Source organism: Nestor notabilis, unplaced genomic scaffold (assembly GCF_000696875.1).
Source record: "Nestor notabilis isolate BGI_N333 unplaced genomic scaffold, ASM69687v1 scaffold9422, whole genome shotgun sequence".
In the NCBI taxonomy this organism is placed as follows: Eukaryota; Metazoa; Chordata; class Aves; order Psittaciformes; family Psittacidae; genus Nestor; species Nestor notabilis.
This window is the reverse complement of record NW_009917884.1, coordinates 25,547-46,709: the sequence shown is the minus strand read 5'-3', so window position 1 is coordinate 46,709 and position 21,163 is coordinate 25,547. Positions and strand designations below refer to the sequence as shown.

The 21,163-nt window shown below is 49.2% G+C and overlaps 2 protein-coding genes across 2 annotated transcripts in view; one reads left to right on the top strand and one right to left on the bottom strand.

Annotated features, from left to right (window-relative positions):
• Positions 1-13,504, top strand: part of MGAT4B (mannosyl (alpha-1,3-)-glycoprotein beta-1,4-N-acetylglucosaminyltransferase, isozyme B) — a 36,609-nt gene extending 23,105 nt beyond the window's left edge. Inside the window, exons 5-16 of the mRNA XM_010009447.1 lie at positions 509-642; positions 3,282-3,328; positions 5,419-5,532; positions 5,923-5,998; positions 6,376-6,490; positions 7,228-7,358; positions 10,205-10,312; positions 11,172-11,365; positions 11,738-11,816; positions 12,259-12,346; positions 13,288-13,400; positions 13,481-13,504. Of these exons, the coding sequence (XP_010007749.1) occupies positions 509-642; positions 3,282-3,328; positions 5,419-5,532; positions 5,923-5,998; positions 6,376-6,490; positions 7,228-7,358; positions 10,205-10,312; positions 11,172-11,365; positions 11,738-11,816; positions 12,259-12,346; positions 13,288-13,400; positions 13,481-13,504 (1,223 nt within the window). The remainder of the gene's footprint in view (positions 1-508; positions 643-3,281; positions 3,329-5,418; positions 5,533-5,922; positions 5,999-6,375; positions 6,491-7,227; positions 7,359-10,204; positions 10,313-11,171; positions 11,366-11,737; positions 11,817-12,258; positions 12,347-13,287; positions 13,401-13,480) is intronic.
• Positions 13,505-14,951: 1,447 nt separating this feature from the next.
• On the bottom strand, positions 14,952-20,884 carry LTC4S (leukotriene C4 synthase). Its single transcript, XM_010009445.1, has 5 exons — positions 20,827-20,884; positions 17,254-17,353; positions 16,012-16,082; positions 15,298-15,379; positions 14,952-15,084 (listed from the first exon to the last, which is right to left on the bottom strand). The coding sequence occupies exons 1-5, from the start codon at positions 20,882-20,884 to the stop codon at positions 14,952-14,954; spliced, it is 444 nt and encodes a 147-aa protein (XP_010007747.1).
• Positions 20,885-21,163: the final 279 nt, after the last annotated feature.

Genomic DNA, 21,163 nt, shown 5'->3' with positions numbered 1-21,163 from the left:
TACAGGGTGTTTCATGGAGACTTTCAGGTCGTCATAGGCAACAAATCCCATCTGAAATAGGACTTTGGTTACTAGATGATTCCCCCCTGCTCCCAAATCCCAAAGCCAGAGAACTGACTTGCCCCTCCTAAACTGAGGTGCTTCTGGCCATGGAAGGGATTTGGAGAACAAAAGTGATCTTGAAGCTACCATTCACAGGCTGAAAAGGCCCCTAGGAAGAGGGAGGGTTTGGGTTGTTTCCTTAGACACGAGGCTTGAGGGAGAAAAGAGGTCTGTCTGACTGCCATGGGTGCCCTGCCAGCCTGGCACACTGGGGTGCTGCTGGTTGGTGTTGAGATGGGGGACAAGAGTATGGGAACCCTACGTAGCCCAGGAACCTGCCAGCCTGCTCATCACTGCTGGTGTTTAATGGTGGAGCGTGGCACCAAGCAGGTGCGGTCGTGGGAGCAGAGCAAAGAGTCTTGTCCCAGCACACCCCTCTCTAAAATCTCTCCATGGCCCTGGGCAGTGTCCGTTGTGATGGGAATCCCCAGCGTGAAGCGGGAGGTGCATTCCTACCTCACCGACACCCTCAACTCCCTCATCTCGGAGCTCACACAGCAGGAGAAGGAGGACTCTGTCATCGTTGTCCTCATTGCTGAGGTAAGACAGAGCTTTGCCTGTTTACCCCATTTCCCTGGCCCCCATCCCATCCCATCCCATCCCACTGTCTGCCAAATTCAGTGCCAAACAGGATGTCTGCCCACCTGCAGGTCAGCTCTGCTGCTTGTTGGTGCAGATAAGCCCAGCCTGGGGCTGCTGTCTGTATTAGGTGCATCCTGCCCAAAACGAAACAGTGGTTGGGACATAAGAGGGTCGGGATGTGAGCAGGCAAACATGTTGCGTTAGTAGCTACCAGTGCAGCACATCCATTTATCTTTTCCATCTAAATCGGGATGGTTCTTGCAGGGTGCTTGAGTGGTTATTCCCAAAATGTGCTGGAGCATCCCCATGGCCATGTCTAGGGGAGATCTCAGACCTGCTTCTGAAGCAGTTTTGTTTCTCTGCATACCTGTGAGACAGCACTAACACCCCTTCAGAACCAATCAGCAGACCCAAGAGTCTGCTGATTTGGGGCCGTGATTAATATGCCTCTTTGTACTGGTATCTGGAGCCCAGAATCAGTTGCTGAATCCAAGGGTTAAAAAGCCTTGATACATTAATCCACAAGAGCTGCTTTGATGTATGGGTTTAGATGGTTATTTTTCTCCGTGGCTTTCCCCTCAGGATTATTTTCTTGAGCCTGAAGTGCATTTGTCTAAATTTCCAGAAATCGGTGAGAAGGATAAACCTCAGTTTATCAGCATGTTACGGGGAGCGGAACAGAGATAAATGTCTGGGTTTCCTGCCTGTTTACCCATAACGTGATGTTTTGAGTAGCATTTGGCCTTCAGGTCTCTGGCTGGTATTTTGTACAAGGAGAAGGTGTGCACAGATGGGTGCAGCCCAAAGTGCCCGGGATGAGGTTGAATCCTGGTCATCCCTTTGAGCCAGGGCAGGTTTGTTGGCTGAGTTCACAGCAGGTGAGTTAAAGCAGGAGATGTTTTAAGCAGCTTGACCAAAACCATGTCCTGTTTTGGACTGCAGCAATGTTGTTTGTAGTTAACTTGCTGTGATGGCAGCTCCTGACTTTCCCTGTGTACCTGTGATGAGGGAAGCAAACAATGAATACATTAATTCTGATTCTGTGAAGTGCAGGAGCACACGTGCCATATCCCAGCAGCAGTGATGGTAGATGCTGCAGATCACCACCACCATCTCTGTCTTCTCTTGCCAAGCTTGCTCTTGTAGCTACACAACATACTCTTTCCAAGTGCTGACCACCACCATGCCCACTCTGTCTCTTCCCAAAGTGTTTCTTGATGCACTTGCACTTGGCATTGCTTATAGAGCTACTCAGGCACAGGATAAAGAGTAAATAGTAGAGAGGGTGGTATGAACCTGGAGTGGACACTGGAGAATTTGGAGACTCAGGACAATAAGTGGGGCAACTGAATGTCCTTTTTGGGATGGGGACTTCTCATTTCTGACCCATTTCTAGAATGGGTCTCATTTCTAGATGTGGGTCTCATCCACAGTGGCTGGGCAGCCTAGGAAAGCTGGGGCTCCTTGGCTGATGGAGGGGAGCCCCGGGGTGAGCTGAACAGCTCGGCTGTCACCAGCACATGATGACCACTGCAGCGGCAGCCGGGCGCTCAGAGCAGAGCTGTGTGTTTGCTCCCAAAGCCAGGAGTTTCTTTCCTGTCTTTGTTTTTCCCGTTGCTGTTTTCGTGGTAGCACTGGGGTAAGAAATCAGTCCAGCACTGGGAGCCTGAGCCTTGTTTGGGAAAGGGACCTTTTACCTCCTGAGAAAAAAACCCTCCCTTGTCACTGTTCCAGTGTGGAAACCCTGTCCTCAGCCTGACGCATGCATCCCCAGCATCTCACTTCTCACCTCTGCCTGGCGCCAAGTGCAGCAGCAGCTGATCCCGGCTTCTGCGATGCTGCGTCTGCAGATCCACCCAAGACACGCGGTCCCATGATCCATGCGACTGCCCAAAACAATGCCAGCATCAGGAAGCAGGAACAGTTTTTGCTTCTGGGGCTCCTGCCCTTTGTTCTTGGATTTTGTTTTCCTGGTCACCGTGCAGATGGTTTCTGTCCGGTGCCTGTCCCTGTGTTTGCACTTAATCTCGGCTGCAGGTAGCTGTGTGCGGCACTGATGACCTTTGCCTCCCGACTGTTATGGGTTGCCAGGTTGATTGTGGGAACAAACTGTTTTTCTAGGATGAAAAGCATCAAAATGAACCTGAAATGGAAAATGAATGCGTAGAAATAGAGCCCTCTTTTCCACAAGAGGGGCGGGGGGAGCCTTTTCTGCCAAGAGTATTTGCTTGGATGAAAGCCAGTGTGTAGAGAGAAAATAAATAGCCCAGGAGTTAACACTTCGTGCAATCGCTTGGTGCTGGCAGGGGCAGAAGTGCCAGGAGAGAGCACATGGGGAAGATGTGCAGGGTCTTGAGTCCTTTGGGGTGGATTTTGGTGTGTGATGCCTTTGGTTAACACTGGCCATAAAGGAGGGCTCCTAAAAGTCCATCAGCATGGGGAGAGCGGTTAAATGGGATGAAAGGAGACATGAAGATGAATAAAGATGGTACCGAGGTTCTGGCAGTACCCCTGGAGCATGTTGAAGGGGATTTCTGAGCCACGGGGAGCAGAGGCTGAGGCTGAAGGATCTAACAGTGCTTATCTTCTGCTTTCAGACGGACCCGCAGTACACAGCCGGAGTGGCAGAGAACATCAAAAACTTGTAAGCAGTTCCAAATGACTACAGCAGTACAGTCTGTGCCTGTCGTGAGGCCAGGGAACGGCTTCATTAAGGAGAAAATACACACTTTGCTGCTTCCTTTTTGGTTGTTTTTTTGTTGTTGTTTTTTGTTTTCCTTCTATTCTTAGACTCTGCACTGTCTTTGCTATTGCTGCTTCCACTTTCTGCTTGTTCTAAGATGCCTCCCGTGTGTAGCTTCCAGTAGGCTGCTTTGTGCCTGCAGTATGTGACACACGCAGTAATGCTGTTTCATTTTGCTCTTTCTGTCCTGTGGTGTTGTGAGAGGATGGATTATTTAGATTTCCAGCAATCCTGGCAATTGTTTCTGTGTCTAGTGCAGCCCTCTACCTGCTCTGTGGAGTCAGAGCAACCGGGCAGTGTGGTAAGCACACCCGAATGCTCCTGCCTTCTTTTGCTTTAAAATCCATGATCCATTTTTCTTCCCGCTCCAGCCTGTTTGTTTTTCCCTTGTTCTAGCCACTAGTTACATTAGTCTCTTACACTAGCTGCTATTTATGTCCTGGAGTCTTAGTGGCTTTTGCAGCTTCGTCTGTGGCTGCTTAAGCAAAAGCCAGTGATGGATTTTTAACCGTGAGCTGGTCCAGGCGTTAACAACATCAGAGCTTGGAGGCAAAAGAAAAAGGTGGTGAGAGAAGAGGCTGTGACTCCCGTCCAGCTCCTGTGATTGCATGTTTCTAAAGGACTACACTCGCTGTAAGGAGGAGATGCAAAAGGGCAGCACATCCGTGTCCCAAGCCGATGATGGGAGAGGGGCTGGGGTGTGCGTCGGAGGGTTGTGTTCCCGGGCACTTGTAGAAGAGCTGAAACAGAGCCCTCCATCTTGCAGTGCAGGAGCTGGCAGAGCTCCCCTCCTTCTGCTTGCTGGCAGGAGGACGCACTTATCGGGGGATAATGGACTGATTGTCCGATGGATCCTGATGAAATTACTGGGCGCTGCTGCAGGGAGCGCCTCTGTGTAGAAGGCCTGAAACTTTAATTGACTTAATGATTTGATTTCTTGCCATCCCCCTCTCCAGCACCTCCTGCCCCTCCCTCTTTCACTGGAATGATTTCTCTTCCAAATTGAATTGAGGTGGTGTGGGGCCAGGGCAGGCTGGGCTTGGATCGCAGAGGGGAGAAAGCAGCGGCTGCTTCGTACAGGTTTTATCAGCTCAGTGAGAAGCATCTGTTTCACTGCTGCCCGAGGAAGGGGAGATTTGATAATGTCAGCTGAAAATCTTGCCAGTCCCAAAGAGGGAATAAGGAAGGGAAAAATAAGTGAGAAGTTTTTGGCAATCTCACTGCTTTGTCTCCCTCTGCCCCATCTCCCGTCCTCCAGGCTCTGCACAAACAAAGGAAATCAGCCTTGCACCAAATGTTCTCAAAAAGCAGTGTAAAAATAACTGGTTTTCCTGCTTATCTCTCACAGTCACAGTCATCTCTGGCTGTTACTTGCCAGGCTCTTGTAGGTACCCATTTTTCAGATGGGTGACATTTTTTTCCTGTTTGAGTTTGACTCTTTAAAGGCTTCTCAACCACATTATAGGGAAAAGAGATGCTGATTTTATCAGCTTTTTTTTTGCTGGTTGTCCTAACTACAGCACAGCAGTGGTTTAAGTTACTTATCAGAAATGCATAACAATCTCTGCAGAATGGCTTTTAATGACTGATGCATTTGGAAAAGTCTCTAAATGTCAGGAATGACGGCAAGTATTTCTTTGGTGCGCCAGTCTGTGGGTCCATTTAATCCTATAGAGAGTTCCTGGTCCTCTTGGCTGGTCTTAAGAGCTGACCTCTGTGTGCATGCAGGAGGGAGGAGGGATGCTGGGGGCGGAACATGTAAATGTGGGGCTATTGGACACCATGGGAAGGAGAGAGCAGCTTTACAACTCCGTGGCAGTCCCTGCTGATGTCTTTTGATGAGGCCTGGGAGTGCTCTTGCTGCTGGGGAGGTTTTCTCTTAGAAGCTGTGTTTTTTGTTTGGTTCTGCAGCTCAGTGTTTACCCAGTGATTTGGTCTATGAAATGATGTGTCAGACATGGTGTTTGTTTACTGCTGCTTTTCTCCCTCAGATTCCCAAAGGAAATACACTCAGGTCTCCTGGAGGTAATTTCCCCATCTCCGCATTTCTATCCTGATTTCTCTCACCTGCGGGAATCCTTTGGGGACCCCAAGGAAAGAGTCAGGTAAGAATCAGTGAGCTTATAAACAAGCCAGCCCTGAATTAAGTAACTGCAGCATCTCTCCTGCTGACTCCAGCAGGGAAAGCTCTTCTGCAGGGCCAGACAAGACCCTAAACTTGCTTTATCGAAGGATGTGGTGTGGGGGTATGAACTGGCACCAGCTTTGCAGGACTTGCCTTGTGATGTGGTTATTTTAACCCAGATGATGGTCATTTTGGAAGTCCCTTAGTTACTTGGAAGTAACTCTTAGCTGACCAGTTTGAGACCAAAAGGGAGAGGCCGTATGCTGTTCCCTGCTCCAAGACCTGTGTCACCTTCCCAGCTTAAAGGCTCCCCCCAGCAGCCTGGTATTCCAGGAGAGATCGGCGCTCCCATCGTGTTTGTCTCTTGCAGGTGGAGGACAAAGCAGAACCTTGACTACTGCTTTTTAATGATGTATGCCCAGTCCAAAGGCATATATTACGTGCAGGTGAGTTTGGTGCTGGGGGTGGCGGGGAGGTGGGTGTACCTGTGAGTTCAGTGTGGCTCATATCCAGCTGAGGGAGGGCAGACAGCGTGTCCAGTTGTGTGATGCAGCAGAGTGGGAGCAGGTTGTAACTGGATAAATTCAAAAGCTGGGATTCTAAGATGCTTGAAACTTGGAGACGTCCCACCGAGGGAGGGTAGGAACCCTTGATTCGTTTATTTGTTAGATTGGGTGACAAAAATCTGCTTGGAGCATCTTCTGAAATAAACTAGGTCTGTGCCAAAGCTTTCGTCTGGTCTATGGCGTGATTGCTCTGCATGGAGAGGCTCTTACTGGAACCTGGGTGGATCATTAGCACTGAGTGTCCTTTCCTCTTGCAGCTAGAGGATGATATTGTGGCCAAACCAAACTATCTCAGCACGATGAAGAACTTTGCCTTGCAGCAGCCCTCCGAGGAATGGATGATCCTGGAGTTTTCTCAGCTGGGGTTTATTGGTAACGTTCTCTCCTGCTCACCCCCGTCCCATCAGGCACAGGCACACGTAACTGCTGGTTCTTGCAAGCACTTACGCTCTTGATCCAATGAGTTGTCCCACAAGATAGTAAAATACTTGGACTTGATCCCTCCCTATTTTTGCGATGACCCTTGTGTTTGCACACAGCAGGTACTGCTGATGCTCACTTTTAATAAACATAAACCTGATCACTGGCCCAGCCGACAATCGAACTGCTTAGATGTGACCAGTAGCTTTTAGGCTGGATGTGATCTGGAGTTGCCTAAGAGCGTGCAAAAGGAAGTTTACATCAGCACAGAACTATTTTGGGAACAGCAGTACATGGTTGCATTAGCAGCTTGATCTGTTACTTTGGATACTGGTTTGACTGGCTTAAAACTTGTAGTTTTCAGGGCAGGAAATGGCCTGTCCGGCAGCTGGCTGAACCTTTTTTACCCTCATTCCTCACTACTGAATAGGAGAGTTTTAGACTTTCTGATACTATTATGACCTGTGAGACTCTAATGCTTTCTGATTCTGCAATGAGTATTAAATCCAGAACTGTATTAGTAATGCCAGCAGTACTGGTACATAAACCAGAGCTGCATGCTATTTCCTTTACGTAGCGAGATGGGCACATCCAGCCTCCACAACCCAGTCTCCCAAGCTTTTTTCCTTCCCAGCTCTGATTCTTGACCATTTTATACCATAACTGCTCTCTTTTTAATTTCTTTGTAGGAAAAATGTTCAAGTCTCTGGATCTGAGCTTGATCGTGGAGTTCATCCTGATGTTCTATAAGGACAAACCCATTGACTGGCTGCTGGATCACATACTTTGGGTGAAAGTCTGCAACCCTGAGAAAGACGCAGTAAGTAAACAACCTCTGTTGAAGGGAAACCTTCTGTTGCGTGTGGGCAAATGTGCCCTTGGTCTGTGTGTCCAGAGGATCTTTCCTGTGAGCTCTGGTGCTCACTGGCTTTGCACCGAACCGTGCCATCCCTGGGGAGCGTGCTGGAGGGTGTCCTTGCAGATTGTGTAAGCAAAGACCTGGGAGTTCAGGCTTTTGTAGTCTGCAGCTGCCAGCAAAGGCATTATTTCTGCGTCTGAGCACTAACAGGGTATTCCTGCTCCAGTCCTCGAGGAGAGTAGCCATTCCCCATTCTTCTGTGCTGCTTTTCGTTCCGGTGTGCTTCTCTCCCTGAAGCTCTTCCCTGCTCACTGACTATAACCCCAGAATAACCCTCTGGCTCTGGGCTCGTGTGCCATACCCGCCTCAGCACACACGCAGCCTGCTCAGACAGCTCACCCCAGATGACCCAAGCGCAAGCCCGCCGTGCATAGTGTCCCAGAAAGAAGCCAGAGCATGCAAAGCTCTTGTCAGGGTTTCTAGGAGGTTGCAGAGAGGTGAAATGGGCTCCATCTTCATGCTGCTATCTTGTTTGAGGAGCCGTGTCTGCACAAAGCCTTGCAGGCAGCAGCACAGAAGCCCCCGTGCCCTGCGGAGGTTGTGCTTGAACTCCCATCGGAGCAGCAGTGAGGGACTAAAGCGAGTGGGAATTGCAGAGGAGGAACGTGTGTGACAGCAAATGTAAGATGAGCTCATCACCAGATACTCTCTTGTCTGCTTTATGAACATATTGTATTTACTCATATGCTTGTTTGCCCTCCTCCCCCGGCAGAGAATGAGCAGTAGAGTCCCCGTGCAGTTGAAGCCAGTTGCTTAGGACAGAGCTCATGGTCACAACTACTTTGTGGTGGCAAATGCCAGAGCAAATGGTCACCCTGGGTATAAATACTGTATTTGTGTGTTTTGGGGACAGGGCATCCTCAGGGCTCTGCAGAACTGAGGTAAACGTGTTTTAATTTGCTCTGATCCCTGGTTAAAGCTGTGTCATCAGCTCAGTCCCCCATGTGTAGCAAGACCAGTCTCGGTTGGTGTGGTTGCATCCTCCTGGGAGTTCAAACCATGTGTTCAAGTGTGACAGAGCAATCCCCAGCCCTGTCTGGCAGCCCCCAGGGTCCTCACAGCTGTGGGTGAAGGCAGGGTGGTGGGATGCTGGGATGGAGCTGGGAATGATGCCGCTGTCTGTGTCCCCCTGCCTTCAAAATCCTCAGCTTGAGTGTAGATTAAATGCAGATCCTGCTGCGCAGGATCATCTTCTCCTTAGCTCATCTTCGCTCATCTTCTCCTACCTGGCAGAGCCCAGGTTTTCCCAGGGGAAACCGCGGACCTCTTAAATGTGTTGCCTTTTTAAAAATTAACCTACTTTCCGTGTGGATTTCTGGCTCCTTTCCCCCACTGTTTGCATGATTAACTCTGCACAGCGCCCTTTCAAACATGACTTCCCCGTCTAAATCCCACTGTGCAGAATCAAATTGGTAGCGGGGAGGATACGTCTTTTTTGATTGAAATTTTGTTTGACCTGAGCTTTTGGTAAGTACTTTGCCTGCTCTGGATATATTCTGCTTTTTCTTTTTCAACTAATTTTAGATTTACCTGGGCTAGAGCTGTGTGAAAGGATGACCTTCTTACCACCAACAGAGCCATTCCCCCTCCTGGCTCAACTGAGACAACACTGCTTTCAGCAAGTGCTTCTTTAGGACAAGGGGAAAAGGGAGAAAGAAATCAAGCGATGCTGTAGCTCCCTCTGTTCCCCTTCCTCTTCCTCTCCCCATCCCGAGTGAGATCACACCTGATGGGTTGCATCTAGGATTGCTGGCAATGAGTAGCCATAGTCATTAGCATGGCTAGTTTTAATTTCTTTAATGTAACATGAGCTGGATCAGGGGATTATCTCCTCTGCAGCTCACACGGGTCATGCCTGGAATTTCCCAGCTCCCGGCACTGCCCATGCAGGCAGCACATCATGGGGGCTCTTTGTGGCTGGCATTGCCTGCTGTGCCCCGCCTGGTGCCAGGGTTTCTCTGTCGGCTGTAGGAGCAGATGGTGGCAGGGGTGTGCATGAATTTCATCCCAGGGAAAAAGCAAAAGTCAGAACCTGCTCCCCCAAACTGAGAGAAAGCTACTGGTTTTAAACGTGACTTCTCATCTCCATGCTCTCAGGGGTTTTTCCCTTTTGTCCTTTTTTTCCCATTCCATCTCTCTCCCTCCACTCCATGGAAAATCGCTGCTGGATCAGAGTTGCATCTCCCAAGTTTATTTACATGGTGAGATGAGTGTGAAACAGTCAAACAGCTTTGACAATGGCACGTGCCAGACATCTGCTTAACAGCACCTGCCAACAAGCTGAAAACTGCCCGTCTGGAAAGAGCCCGCGCCTGCTGCCTGTTCACTTAGGCTCTGAATATCCCTGGACTTAATGTACTTCAGACACTTGTGATCCCAAGCTCCAAGTTGTAGGAATAAGGCTTTCCCAATGAGCCAAGGACAAAAGAAACTAAATTCTCTGACCGTCCCTAGCTGACAGCACAGAGATTTGCTCAGCTTTGCTAAGCTATACTTGGCAAGGAGAAATCTGGCACATAAACCTGGGCACTGCGGCTGCCTGGCGAGTGAGTGGCCAAGAGTTACAGTCAGGTTCCTCCAGAGTGTGGTTAGAAGCCCTCTTATCAAATGAAAGCCAAACCAGCACAGAAGGGCACAGAGATGGGGAGGCAGGGATGTTTATCACTCCTCCTTGTCCATTCTTGTCGTGGGTCACAGTTGACTGCAGATGTTTAAGTTTGGGGCACTGAGGGATTGTCTCGTTTCAGAAACACTGTGACAGGCAGAAGGCAAACCTGAGGATCCGCTTCAAGCCCTCGCTCTTCCAGCACGTGGGAACCCACTCCTCCTTGGCTGGGAAGATACAGAAGCTGAAGGTGGGTACCAGCAGTCTGTCCAAGCTGCAGATGGCCTTTGTGCCAGGCCTGGCCTGCAGGCACCCAGGAACTGGCTGCTTTTGGTGTGGGACATCAGTGGTGGTGTTTTATTCTGAATTACAGTGAGCTCATGTGGCTCCTTCTCAGAATGGCAGTGTCATGTACCAAGAGTCACTGCAAGCTTTTGAGTCCCGGCTGCCCATCCTGAGTGTCAAACCATGATCCAGGCAATCGATTTCAAAGCATCTACTGGAAAACCCTGGAAAACTCCTGGGTCGGTCTGACTTCCTTTCCACCCCACTCCTTGTTCCTGGGGTTTGCTGATAGGTGAACTAGAGTTCAAATTGTTTGTGTGTTTAAGTATCAACAAAATCAAGCTTCCCAAGGCTGTATGTGCAGGACCCATAGACACATCCTTGGGCTGTGCCCAGTCCTCTCTGTGTCTGATCCCCAAGTAAATGATTGATGTAATCCAGTTTGTATCAGTGCCCATCAGGCTGTGTAATCCAGTGTTTTACGCTGTTGTCAGCCTCCCAGCAACCTTCTCTTCAGGTGTAAGGACTGTTTGCAGCGCTTCTGGGACAGGGATGCTTGGACAATGAAGGGCTCCTTGGTGCTGGATCCGAGTGCAGAGCAGTGGTGCTTCTCTGTGCTGCCTCTCCTGACGTTGTGTCCTCCTGGGATCCAGCCACGCATTGCCTGTCTGGTGCCTTTCCCAGATCACTTCCATCCCTCATCCTTCCGTGCTGTGAAAATAGAGAGCTTTCAGTGTGCAGTGCCTTGTTGCTGGAACCCATGTTCCTCATGGGGGAGAGCAACTCATGATCCTTTCCTGCCTTTTTGCTTTGTGCCTACCAAGGACAAGGACTTTGGCAAGCAGGCCCTGCGGAAAGAGCACGTGAACCCTCCCGCGGAGGTGAGCACCAGCCTGAAAACCTACCAGCACTTCACCTTGGAGAAGGCTTACCTGCGGGAGGACTTCTTCTGGGCCTTCACTCCCACTGCCGGAGACTTCATCAGATTCAGATTCTTCAAACCACTCCGCATCGAAAGGCCAGTGCTTTGGGAGGGTCAGTGGGGGGACAGCAGAGACACTTTCCTTTTGCTCTTTTGGCTCATGTTAAATGTTTTGCCTGTCTCCTGCTTGTCTGCCCAGGAGGAGGAAGTGGTGCTTTTCCAGGCAGATGGCAACCAAACCCTTTTTTGGTGGGGCCACATTTGCTGGAGCCCTTTGATTTCAAGCACTTATGAGCAATCCATGATGTAGCTAATCTGGTGCGGAAGGTCTCCTTCCAAACCATGTGCTCATGGGCTTTTTGGGAAGGTGCCTGATGGGTTGCGCTGGTTGGTGGTTCAGTTGGGGTGAAAGCCATCGTGTCTGCCCTCGCTCAGTGTGGGTTTCCATGGCTTTGGTCTGTGTCACAGGTTCTTCTTCCGCAGCGGGAACATCGAGCACCCAGAAGACAAACTCCTCAATACGACTGTGGAGGTTTTGCCGTTTGACGTAAGTGTTTTATTGAGGATTGAGCTGGGGGTGGAGTGGGAAGCACAAGAGGTTTGAGAGAAGGGAACTGCTCAAAGCGTCAGGAAAATCTTTACAAGACTCAAGTGCCTTTGAGAGTGCTGCCTGGGGGTCATGCCTCGTGTGGTACCACCCTGGGAGCAGGGATGCTGCGCTGAGCAGTCACTGTAGGAGCCATCCCTGCCTGCAGAGGGGATGCCAGATGGGCGGGAGGGCTGCAGAGGTGGAGATGGAGCCAGGATGGTGCAGTGGAAGCAGCAGCATGAGGGCACCGAAAGTCCTCTTGTTTTGGAGCACGATGCTCAGGGTGCCAGGCAATGGGACAAGGTGCTGGCGAGGGCAGCTCCAGGATTGCTGCTATTGCTTGGAGCTTTTGAATGGCTCTTGCTACTGGCCTTGCACAGCGCTTCTCTTCTTCCCACAGAGCCTGCAGTCGGATAAAGAAGCCTTGCAGGAGGGAAGAGGTGCAGTGTTCAAATACCGCAGGACGTTGGATGGCTACATCCAGATAGGTACAGCAGGGTGCGGGGTGGTCAGCTGCCCACTGGGTTGGATTACACAGCCCAAAGCCTCACCTTCACGGGAATCAAGACCCTTAGTACTGTTCGCTTGGCAAAGAGTTATTTCTGCTCATCAGGAGCCAGGCTGGAACAGGATTTAGTTGTCATCTCCTCTCCTCCACTGCCCTCCCTTCCCTCTTGGACTAGGTGTCCTCTTCAGGTAGTTTTCAATCCTGTGTTTCTGTCTCTCTCTGTTCAGAGCTGAGACCAAATTACTCAGATTATCCATTTGCCCAATCTGGTGTTAAAAACCTCCACCATGGGCAATTTCACACCTTCCCTCCATCGCTTGTCTCAGTCCTCACACCTCTGGAAGCTTGGACTTTGTCTCCTGCTACCTGAGCTTGTTTTAGTGCTTGCCCTGCCCTTGGACAAGAACAAGTCATTGCAGCCTATGGGGAAATGCTGGTGCATGGTAAAGCTTTGTTCTTGCTAAGACTTTTTATTTTAAATAGGCAAATTAAAGTCCCTGGCACGTGTAGCTTTTTGCCATTTTAGCATTCCTCTGCAGTGCTCTCTGGTTTCTTCCAGTTACATTTCAAACAAAAATAATAAAATCACAACCAAAAATGGGACATTTTTGTCTCCATGGCATGGATCCTGAGCCAGCATTTGTCTCTTCCAGGCCAGTGCTGTCCCACTCTGCCCCGTTTCTGCACAGCAGTGATGTGTAGCCAAATACTCCTCATTTTGTTTTGTGTAGCTGATTTTTTGTTCCCCTAAGCACAGCGTTTTGCACTGTATTGACATCCAGTCCACACTGATGGTTTTCAGCCCATCTCATGTTGGGGAGCTGCAGGCAGAGGGTTGCCCTGGCTGTTTGTGGTCTCCTTGGATGAGGGGCTGGATGCCAGGACACTGTCCCTGTGTCACCCCTGTGCTCTCCCCACCAGGCTCCTTCTCCAAGGGCGTTGCAGAGGGCGAGGTGGACCCATCCTTCGGGCCGCTGGAGGCCATCAGGCTGTCCATCCAGACTGACTCCCCAGTGTGGATCATCTTGAGCGAGGTAAGCCGGGCTCCATCACCAGCGGGATGTCCTGGGGCTCCTGCCCCGCTCCCTCTGATCCCGGCCCTCTCTGTGTGCAGATTTTCATCAAGAAAGCGGAGTGACCCGGCGTGCGGAAGGGTGGATGGACACACATGGATCCTGTCCTGCTCCCTCCCCTCCCGCTCCCTCCTCCCGCGGCGCCTCGCCCGGGTGCAAGGGCAGCGCCAACCGGCACCGCCATCCCCAGCCCGAGCTGCAGGGCCAGGACATCCTGTGCTCCAGAAGAGGAGCAGAACCAGGCAAACCCCGGTATCCCGAGCAGAGGGCGATGCCCATCGTGGCTGCAGCTGCTGAGCTCAGGCCACGCGGACACAGGGGTTTGGGGTCGGGATGAGCTTTGGTAAGTGTGGGAACAAAGAGCCCAGGACGGGGCCACCTCTGGCTGTACTTGGGGTGCTTGGGCACAATGAGTCCCACCGGCTGACCCCATGGGTGTGCTGGGATGGAGACAGGCAGGGACCGAGGTCTGCCCTGAACAGTCCTGGCCACAGCTGAGGATTAAGTGAGGGTGAAGACTTGACCCTCCTTCAGCAGAGGAGGATGAATCCGAAGGGGTTGGAGCTACGAGTATGGCAGGGAAAACAAAAAGAACTATGAAATATGCCACACTGTGCCTGCCAGCATTGAACACAGCCCCTTCACTCACAGTGAAGTCTCCAGTGTCTTCATGCCTTGAGATTGAGTGCAGAAACCATGGTTTTTAAAAGAACTGTTTCAGTTACTGATTGGTGTGAAATTTATTTTGGGGGGGGGAAGAGAAAAGAGCAGTTAAGCAGAAGTAGCCCAGTTCAGAACTAGTAGGGATTAGTGTAAATCCCGCTGTCTCTTCAGCTATACACTGGAATGCATTATACTACTTTCATGTGCTGTATTTTTTATTATTGGATACATTTGATTTTTCAAGTACATCTCTCTATATGAATATATAAAATAATGTGCACTGTAATAAAAGCTAAATTTAAAGCTTTGTTGCGGCAGCGACAGTCACTTGTGGCAGGGAAGCACTTGTTCTGCCTCCCTGTACCCTTCTCCAGGACTGGTAAGTATTCCTGGGGACCAGGGGCCAGCTGTAGCCCCTACACCCAAAATGAAGCCTTCCTTAGTGCTCACCAATACCTGATACTCCCAAAGCACTGCTCAGTCCCCAGCCATCTTTGGAAATCACAGGTTCTGCTGTGATTTCTACTTGATTTCTATTGAGAGAAGGGATTTATTTTTCGGTATATCCGTGGTGTGATCCTTCAACATCGATCATTACAGCAGTAAGGAGGAGTGATGACTGTGCAGGTCAATCCATGCCAAAGGTATTAGAGGTTTGAGAGCACAGTGCTACGAAACCTGGCAGTGAAGCTTATCATCAGGAGCAGAAGCTGGGCATCGTTTGCTTTCTAGAAGGGCAATGCCCCCTGAAGAGTGGAGCTCCACTTGCAGAGCAGTGCCAGCATCCACCTCCCTTCAAAGGTAAGCACTGAGGGTGAACAGGGGGTTTGGGGAGAGCCGTGGCCCCTCTCACCGGGCTGTTTCTGCTTGGAAAGGTGAATATGTAACCCCCAAAATTTTAGCAAGTGTGCCAGAAGCCCGGCCCCCCCCCACCCCCAGCACCAGCCACAGCACCCGGGCGCTGGCGTACAGTGGCCCCAACCTGCGTGGGGAAAGGGAGAACACCATCAGACACCGCCAACAGACCCAGGGCATGAAGCATGAAGCACCCTCCTGAGCCAGGGGAGAGGCCACAAGCACATAGGGACAGGAGCGGAGGAGAAGGATGTGGTAAGGAAACCTGCCCCAGGGCTGCATCCCACACCAGGCTCCCTTGGTGGGTTTGGGGTACCTGCAGCCCCAGCTGGGTACTCACCGTCCCTGCGCAGCCACAGCGTAGCCCTGGAAGTACCTGAAGCGTGTGCAGAGGTAGAGCAGCCCACATGCTGCAGCCATACCTGCGGGGAGACAGGACCCGAGTCCCGACGGGGCCGAGGATCCCCAGAGGGACTTGGCTTTAAAACACAGTGGGAGTTTAAATGGGTTTTCCTCCTTCCTTTTGGTGACGGATGATCTTCTTTGCTTCCCCCCAGATAGCAGTTTTGGGATTGCGACACTCCCATCCATGGTCCTTCCTCTCACCCTCTCTGTGGTGGCAGCTGAATACCCTACCTGCTTGGTACAGGATGGATGGCGGATGGCCAATTGTTTGGGTGATGGTTTCTCATTCTGATGATGAGTTTCATGTTGCAGCTCTGCTCCAGCTCATTGTACCCTGTTCCCACCTGATCGTATGTAAGAGAAGCAGCGCTGGCGGCAGAGCTGGGCTCTGGTGAAGGAGCAAGGGCTGCAAATGCCACCAAACCTCTTCTCTGGGCAGGACACTGGCTTGGTTGCTACCAGCAGCTTTGTGCACACTGGAGTTGGGCACTTCTTCTGTCAGGGCAAAGGGGACTTTGCATTCCCAAACTAACAGCAAAGGGATTTTCTGTACTCATGGGTACAGAAAGGACATGCCTGAGTCACAATGGGATTTAAACTAGGTTTCTTGCTTTGTGCATGTTGGGATTCCCCCCCCCATCCCCATTACCTTGATGGAAGAAGATGCCAGCAACCCAGAGGAGTGAGATGAAGATTGGGAAGTACTCTGAGCAATTCGCCCTGATTAGAACCAGAGATGAGAGTTAAAACCATACACTCATATACAGCACCTGCAGAGACACTGGGTGAGTGCAGCTGAGAAGCTGCATGGGTAGAGCTTCCTTAACAGAATTCAGGGAGCTCATGCTGTAAGAGGAAACCTTCTGCCAGATCAAACTCAGCAGAAGGCAATCTTAGATACAAGGAAGAAGTTCTTCACAGTGAGGGTGGTGAGGCACTGGAATAGGTTGCCCAAGGAAGTTGTGAATGCTCCAACCCTGGTGGTGTTCAAGGCCAGGCTGGACAGAGCCTTGGGCGACATAGTTTAGTGTGTGGTGTCCCTGCTCATGGCAGGGGGGTTGGAACTAGATGATCTTAAGGTCCTTCCCAACACAAACTATTCTATGATTCTATGAATCTGTAGCCAGGTCCTTCCTTCCCTGTTCCTTTCCTTCCCTTTCCTCTTTCCTTCTTCCCCAAGTCACTCCTCAAATGTTTCCCACTCACCAGCAAGGACGCGCAGCTGCTTTATTCAGGATTTAGTGCCATGCTTGAACTACCCTTCAAGCCAGCTCCAGCCAATTCCTTTCAATTGCTTATGAAACAGAATGACTGAGATGAAAGACAGAATCTGGTGCTTGCTGGAAGCTGAAGTGATCTGTGAATGTTTCCAGTTCAGCTCAAGCATTGCTCTCTCCGTAGGCACAGAGCAAAAAGAATCAGCCTCAGCAGGGGCCTGCCCTATGTTCACAGGACAAGGGCTTAAAATAAGGCCAAAAACTAAAACAACCTCGTGGATGATTCTGCCAGCAAGGTCCTTTGCTGCAGTTCAACTGCAGCAACTTACAAGCAAATATTAGGTTATTAATTTGGAGGCAACATTAATATTAAACTTAACGATTATAATGCATTAATGCACCTCTTTCATGCAGCCACTAATTTGTAACGTGGCTGTCTCTCGCAGTGCCAGAAGGAGGATTATCACAGATGGACAGAAACACTCCAGCCAGAACAAAGTGTCCAAATCACACTCAGACCTCTGCATACAGAGCATTTAAAAGACATAATTTAAAATACTTAGTATGAGTGGTAGTAAGTGAAAAGGTGATTTGAGGATGACTTCAGTCCTTCCTGGCAATGACACTTGACTCAAGTCATATCTAGATTCACCACAGAGAAGTCAAAGTCTTACTGAGCTCTGAAGATGCGCTCAAATTCAGGGTGACCTGTTGTCCTGGGAGGTGAGATCCTGTACTGCCGCCGGGCATAGATCACCTGCAGTGCAAAATAGGCTGTAAAAGGAAAGAACAACACAGAAAGGTAGCAGTCCAGCAGCGCTGTATTTAGCCAAACCTTACCTAACCTGGAATCGAACAAGTGGTTAGAAGAAAAGAGCCAGCACTGCCTAGGTTCATAGTTCAGGCTGTCACACACGACCAGGAATAAATGTGCCATTGTTTTCATATAAATGAAATAAAATAAAAGCTCATACTTTAAATTCAGATCTGGTTATGCTGGCAGAGCACCACAGAGCCAATGTGCTGGCTGGTGCTTTGCACAGAGCAGCGTCCAAACTGTGAAGCACTGGGATGCCATTAAGTCAATTAGAGATGCTCATAATCACAGCAACAGAAGGAAATGGGGAAGGGTGTGATTATTTCTTGCACTTTATTCATGCTGCCAACGATGGCTAAGAGCCTGTGCCAAGTCTGGCCCCAGGTTCTCATTCTGTCTGTTACATCACTCCTTTGTACATTAGTAAGGGACCTGGAAAGCCACTTCAAACCAACGAAAACTTGTTAACATGAAGATCTGGACTGTTTCACTCTTTGATGGAAGTTCTTACTCCCACATTGCTGATGTTTCAAGTGTTCATATTTAGGTGCACTGCTACACTGCTGGTCTTGTTGAAAATGAGACTTTTCCTGTAGAAGACAAATACATTATAAAAACAGTCACTTTGGTGGCTGTGGCTGCGTGCTGCTGAGGAGTCACCTGGATTAGCAAGGTCCTAATGCAGCAGCGTTTCCAGAGCACTGAACAGGGAGCCAGGCTGCAAGGAATGCCTTGTGGACTGTCTCATTCTAACAAAGATAAAAGCAGAACAGCAGGATAGAGGAGGGAAAGTAGAGACAGATGCTGCAAGATTAAAGACAAGACAGATACAACTATTTAACGCTCTCAGGGTCTCGTCCCAGTCACTGCTCAAGAAATAGACTGAGCTAAAATTACTGCATCAATGCATAGCACTGGCTTGTGGCATAAGCCTGACTGCACTGGGCAACGATCTTCATCCTGCTTGGTGCCATGTGCACCCCTCCTAAGGAGCATGGCAAGAGACATAGCAGACCAACTCACTCCATCAACTCTATGCTTAACATCTTGCTTGTATACAGGGGCAAATATCCAGACAAGTCCAGCAACCAATCCTGTATGCCTAGGGCTTAATACATAAATCAAATAATATAAAACAACCCCCAAGAGGAGTAAGAGCCTTTAGGGAATGGTTAGCTGTCCTCTAAACCTGGTGTACGGCTGAAGCATTAAGGATGAAGAATCACCCTCAAATCACCGTCTCAGAACGAGTTGAAAAACCCACACTGCTAAAGCCTTCTCACCATGGACTTTTAGGGAAAAGAGTTCAACCTCCTCTGCAGAACCTTTCAATCTAGTCATCTGTGGGTCATGTCTCCAGGTTAAATGTCTCGATAGGTTCCCATGTGGCTCACACGGGCTGAGCACTTTGCTCCTCAGCCAGACTTTCATTCTCTATTTAATTATGTCCACAAACTTGGCAAATCACATTACAGCTGATACCTGTCACATTTGAAAGAACCTGGCAAACAAGCTCTGTGGGGACTGGCAGCCGGTAACACTGCATAAACTTTATTTCCTTTTAAGTCATAAAAAGGGGGGGGGAAAAGCCACCTAAACCATGGTTCTGCTCTCTAGTACGGTGTTCAATACAGGGCAGGGGCACGCACCACAGGGCACTAAACTGAGAGCTTTGCTAACCTGAGCATAACTAAATTAGAAAAGGAAAAAGTTACTTGAAAGAACGTGGAAAGTGTGAGCTCCCAGGAAACACAAAGAAAAGCTAAAAATCAACCACCCCTGTACTAAGCTCAGCCATCAACCCAGGTCTCCTACATCAGGATGTGATGGAGGAGGATCAGTACGTACAGCACACGTCATGTTTCAGTGCTCTGCCTTCTCAGAATGAACTTCAGATGTGTCACTCACCTACAGAACAGCATTTCAAACTACACAAGAAAAGCTACCGCACAGCTCTGACTCAAGGTGACACAGGGCACACGTAGTTCATACTAGTAGAGGGAAAGGAAACACGCAGCATTTTGTAATTGCTCCTTCACTTCCCATGCACAGACCATTAAATGAGGATATTTTACCCAATTTAACACAGATAAGAGGGTGACGTTGCTTGCTATTTACCTGCTGGCTTCACACCTATGTGTGGTTTGCCTAGGATGAAAGTTAAATGCCTAAGGCTGCAACCTGTGAAAAAACTCCTGAAGCTCTCATAAAGCAAATGTATTTATTTGAGACAAAACTGCTATGTGGGGATTTGCTACTGAGGGTTTCCCAGTGGAAAGGGCTTAGCAGCATTTCCATAACTCAATTTCAAGTTCTTTTCACGTCTTCTCTTTGCACACTAAACACTCCCTCCATCCCCACTTAGTAACAAACAGAATTCATGTAACAGAAGTATCTTCTGTTTCTAGTTGCAGATATTTCTCTGTAAATTGTTCGAGGGGAAATTACTGATAACTCAGAAATCTTGAGCTGTATTCTTCAAGGAGCCTGTGTTTTAAATAATGCTTATATTAAGAGATGGATCATCTGATGGCTAAAAATACCTCAGGCTGCTCAGAGATTCACATCCGTTTGTAAGCAGAGGTGTGATAGCTCTACAGCAAATTAATTCAGTAATTAAAAACCCACAAACCAACCTTGCCTTGTTGAAATGGGAAGATTTTAGTAAGATGGGGGCTCTGTCCCCACCCCAGGCAGGGGGAATGTCCCCTTCCATGGCCCTCCTGAAGCCCAGGTGGGAAAGGCCTTTGCCCAAAGGATCTATGATTAAACACAAGAGGTGGACAGAGCTTGACAATGCTCCTTTCTAAGTGGTCTAAACCAAACCCATCTGTGGAAATGACAAGAAGTTACCGAGTTTCTCTGAAGATGTCCGTGTGTTTCAGACCAGAAGGGGTTTTGCATTAGTTTCTAAATTACTGTCAGCTCATCCTGTCATCCGCTCTGTGCAGCTGAGCTGCGTAACACCTAACAGCATTGGTCACAGGCAACTACATGCGCTTTTCCGTAGACAACCAATATATGCTTGTACACTGACCTCTTCATCAACATATTTATTAACCTGCCTTTGTTTTGGCCACCTCCAGCTGCTCTTAAGTTACAAATCACCTGCTAAAATTCAATCACAGAAAATACTTTACTTTGAATACATTCTATCGTTGAAATTGGTTTAAACTTAGAAGTAAAACTTAAATCTCATTTCCTTCTAGGATGCTGCCTTTGAGGTTTGTGGATCATTGCAGTCCCTATTGAGTAACGGGCATCCACGACAACACTTCTGCCATGAACAGCCAAACGTTTGCATCTTTATACCATGTTGGAAAACAGCAACTTTTACTCCACAGACTCCCAGCAAAACACAGGAATCGAGTTCCACAAAGTTTAATACAATTAGCTTAATACTACCTAGTATTACAGAAAAGACATTTACCTTGCTCCAGCACTCCCAAAACTGTGACAGTGGCCAGCAGGTCTATCTGATGCCTCATGCTGCTGATGGTGGCCCAAACCCCAAGCAGATGTGACGAGTACAGATGCTCCCCAGCCCTCTCTGCAGGACACCACTAGGGCTCTGGTGTTCCTCTGCAGCAACATGTGTTTCCACCTCCACCCCTTAACTCTCTCCACGTCACACCATTTCCCAAAGCAGCCAGTCACCAGGAAATGGTGATTTCAGACCAGTGTCTTCTGGAACAGCACGAAGTTCTGCATGCATAAACTGAGAAATCCTTCCTGTTGTATTTACAGACTTGGTACCATGACTGAAT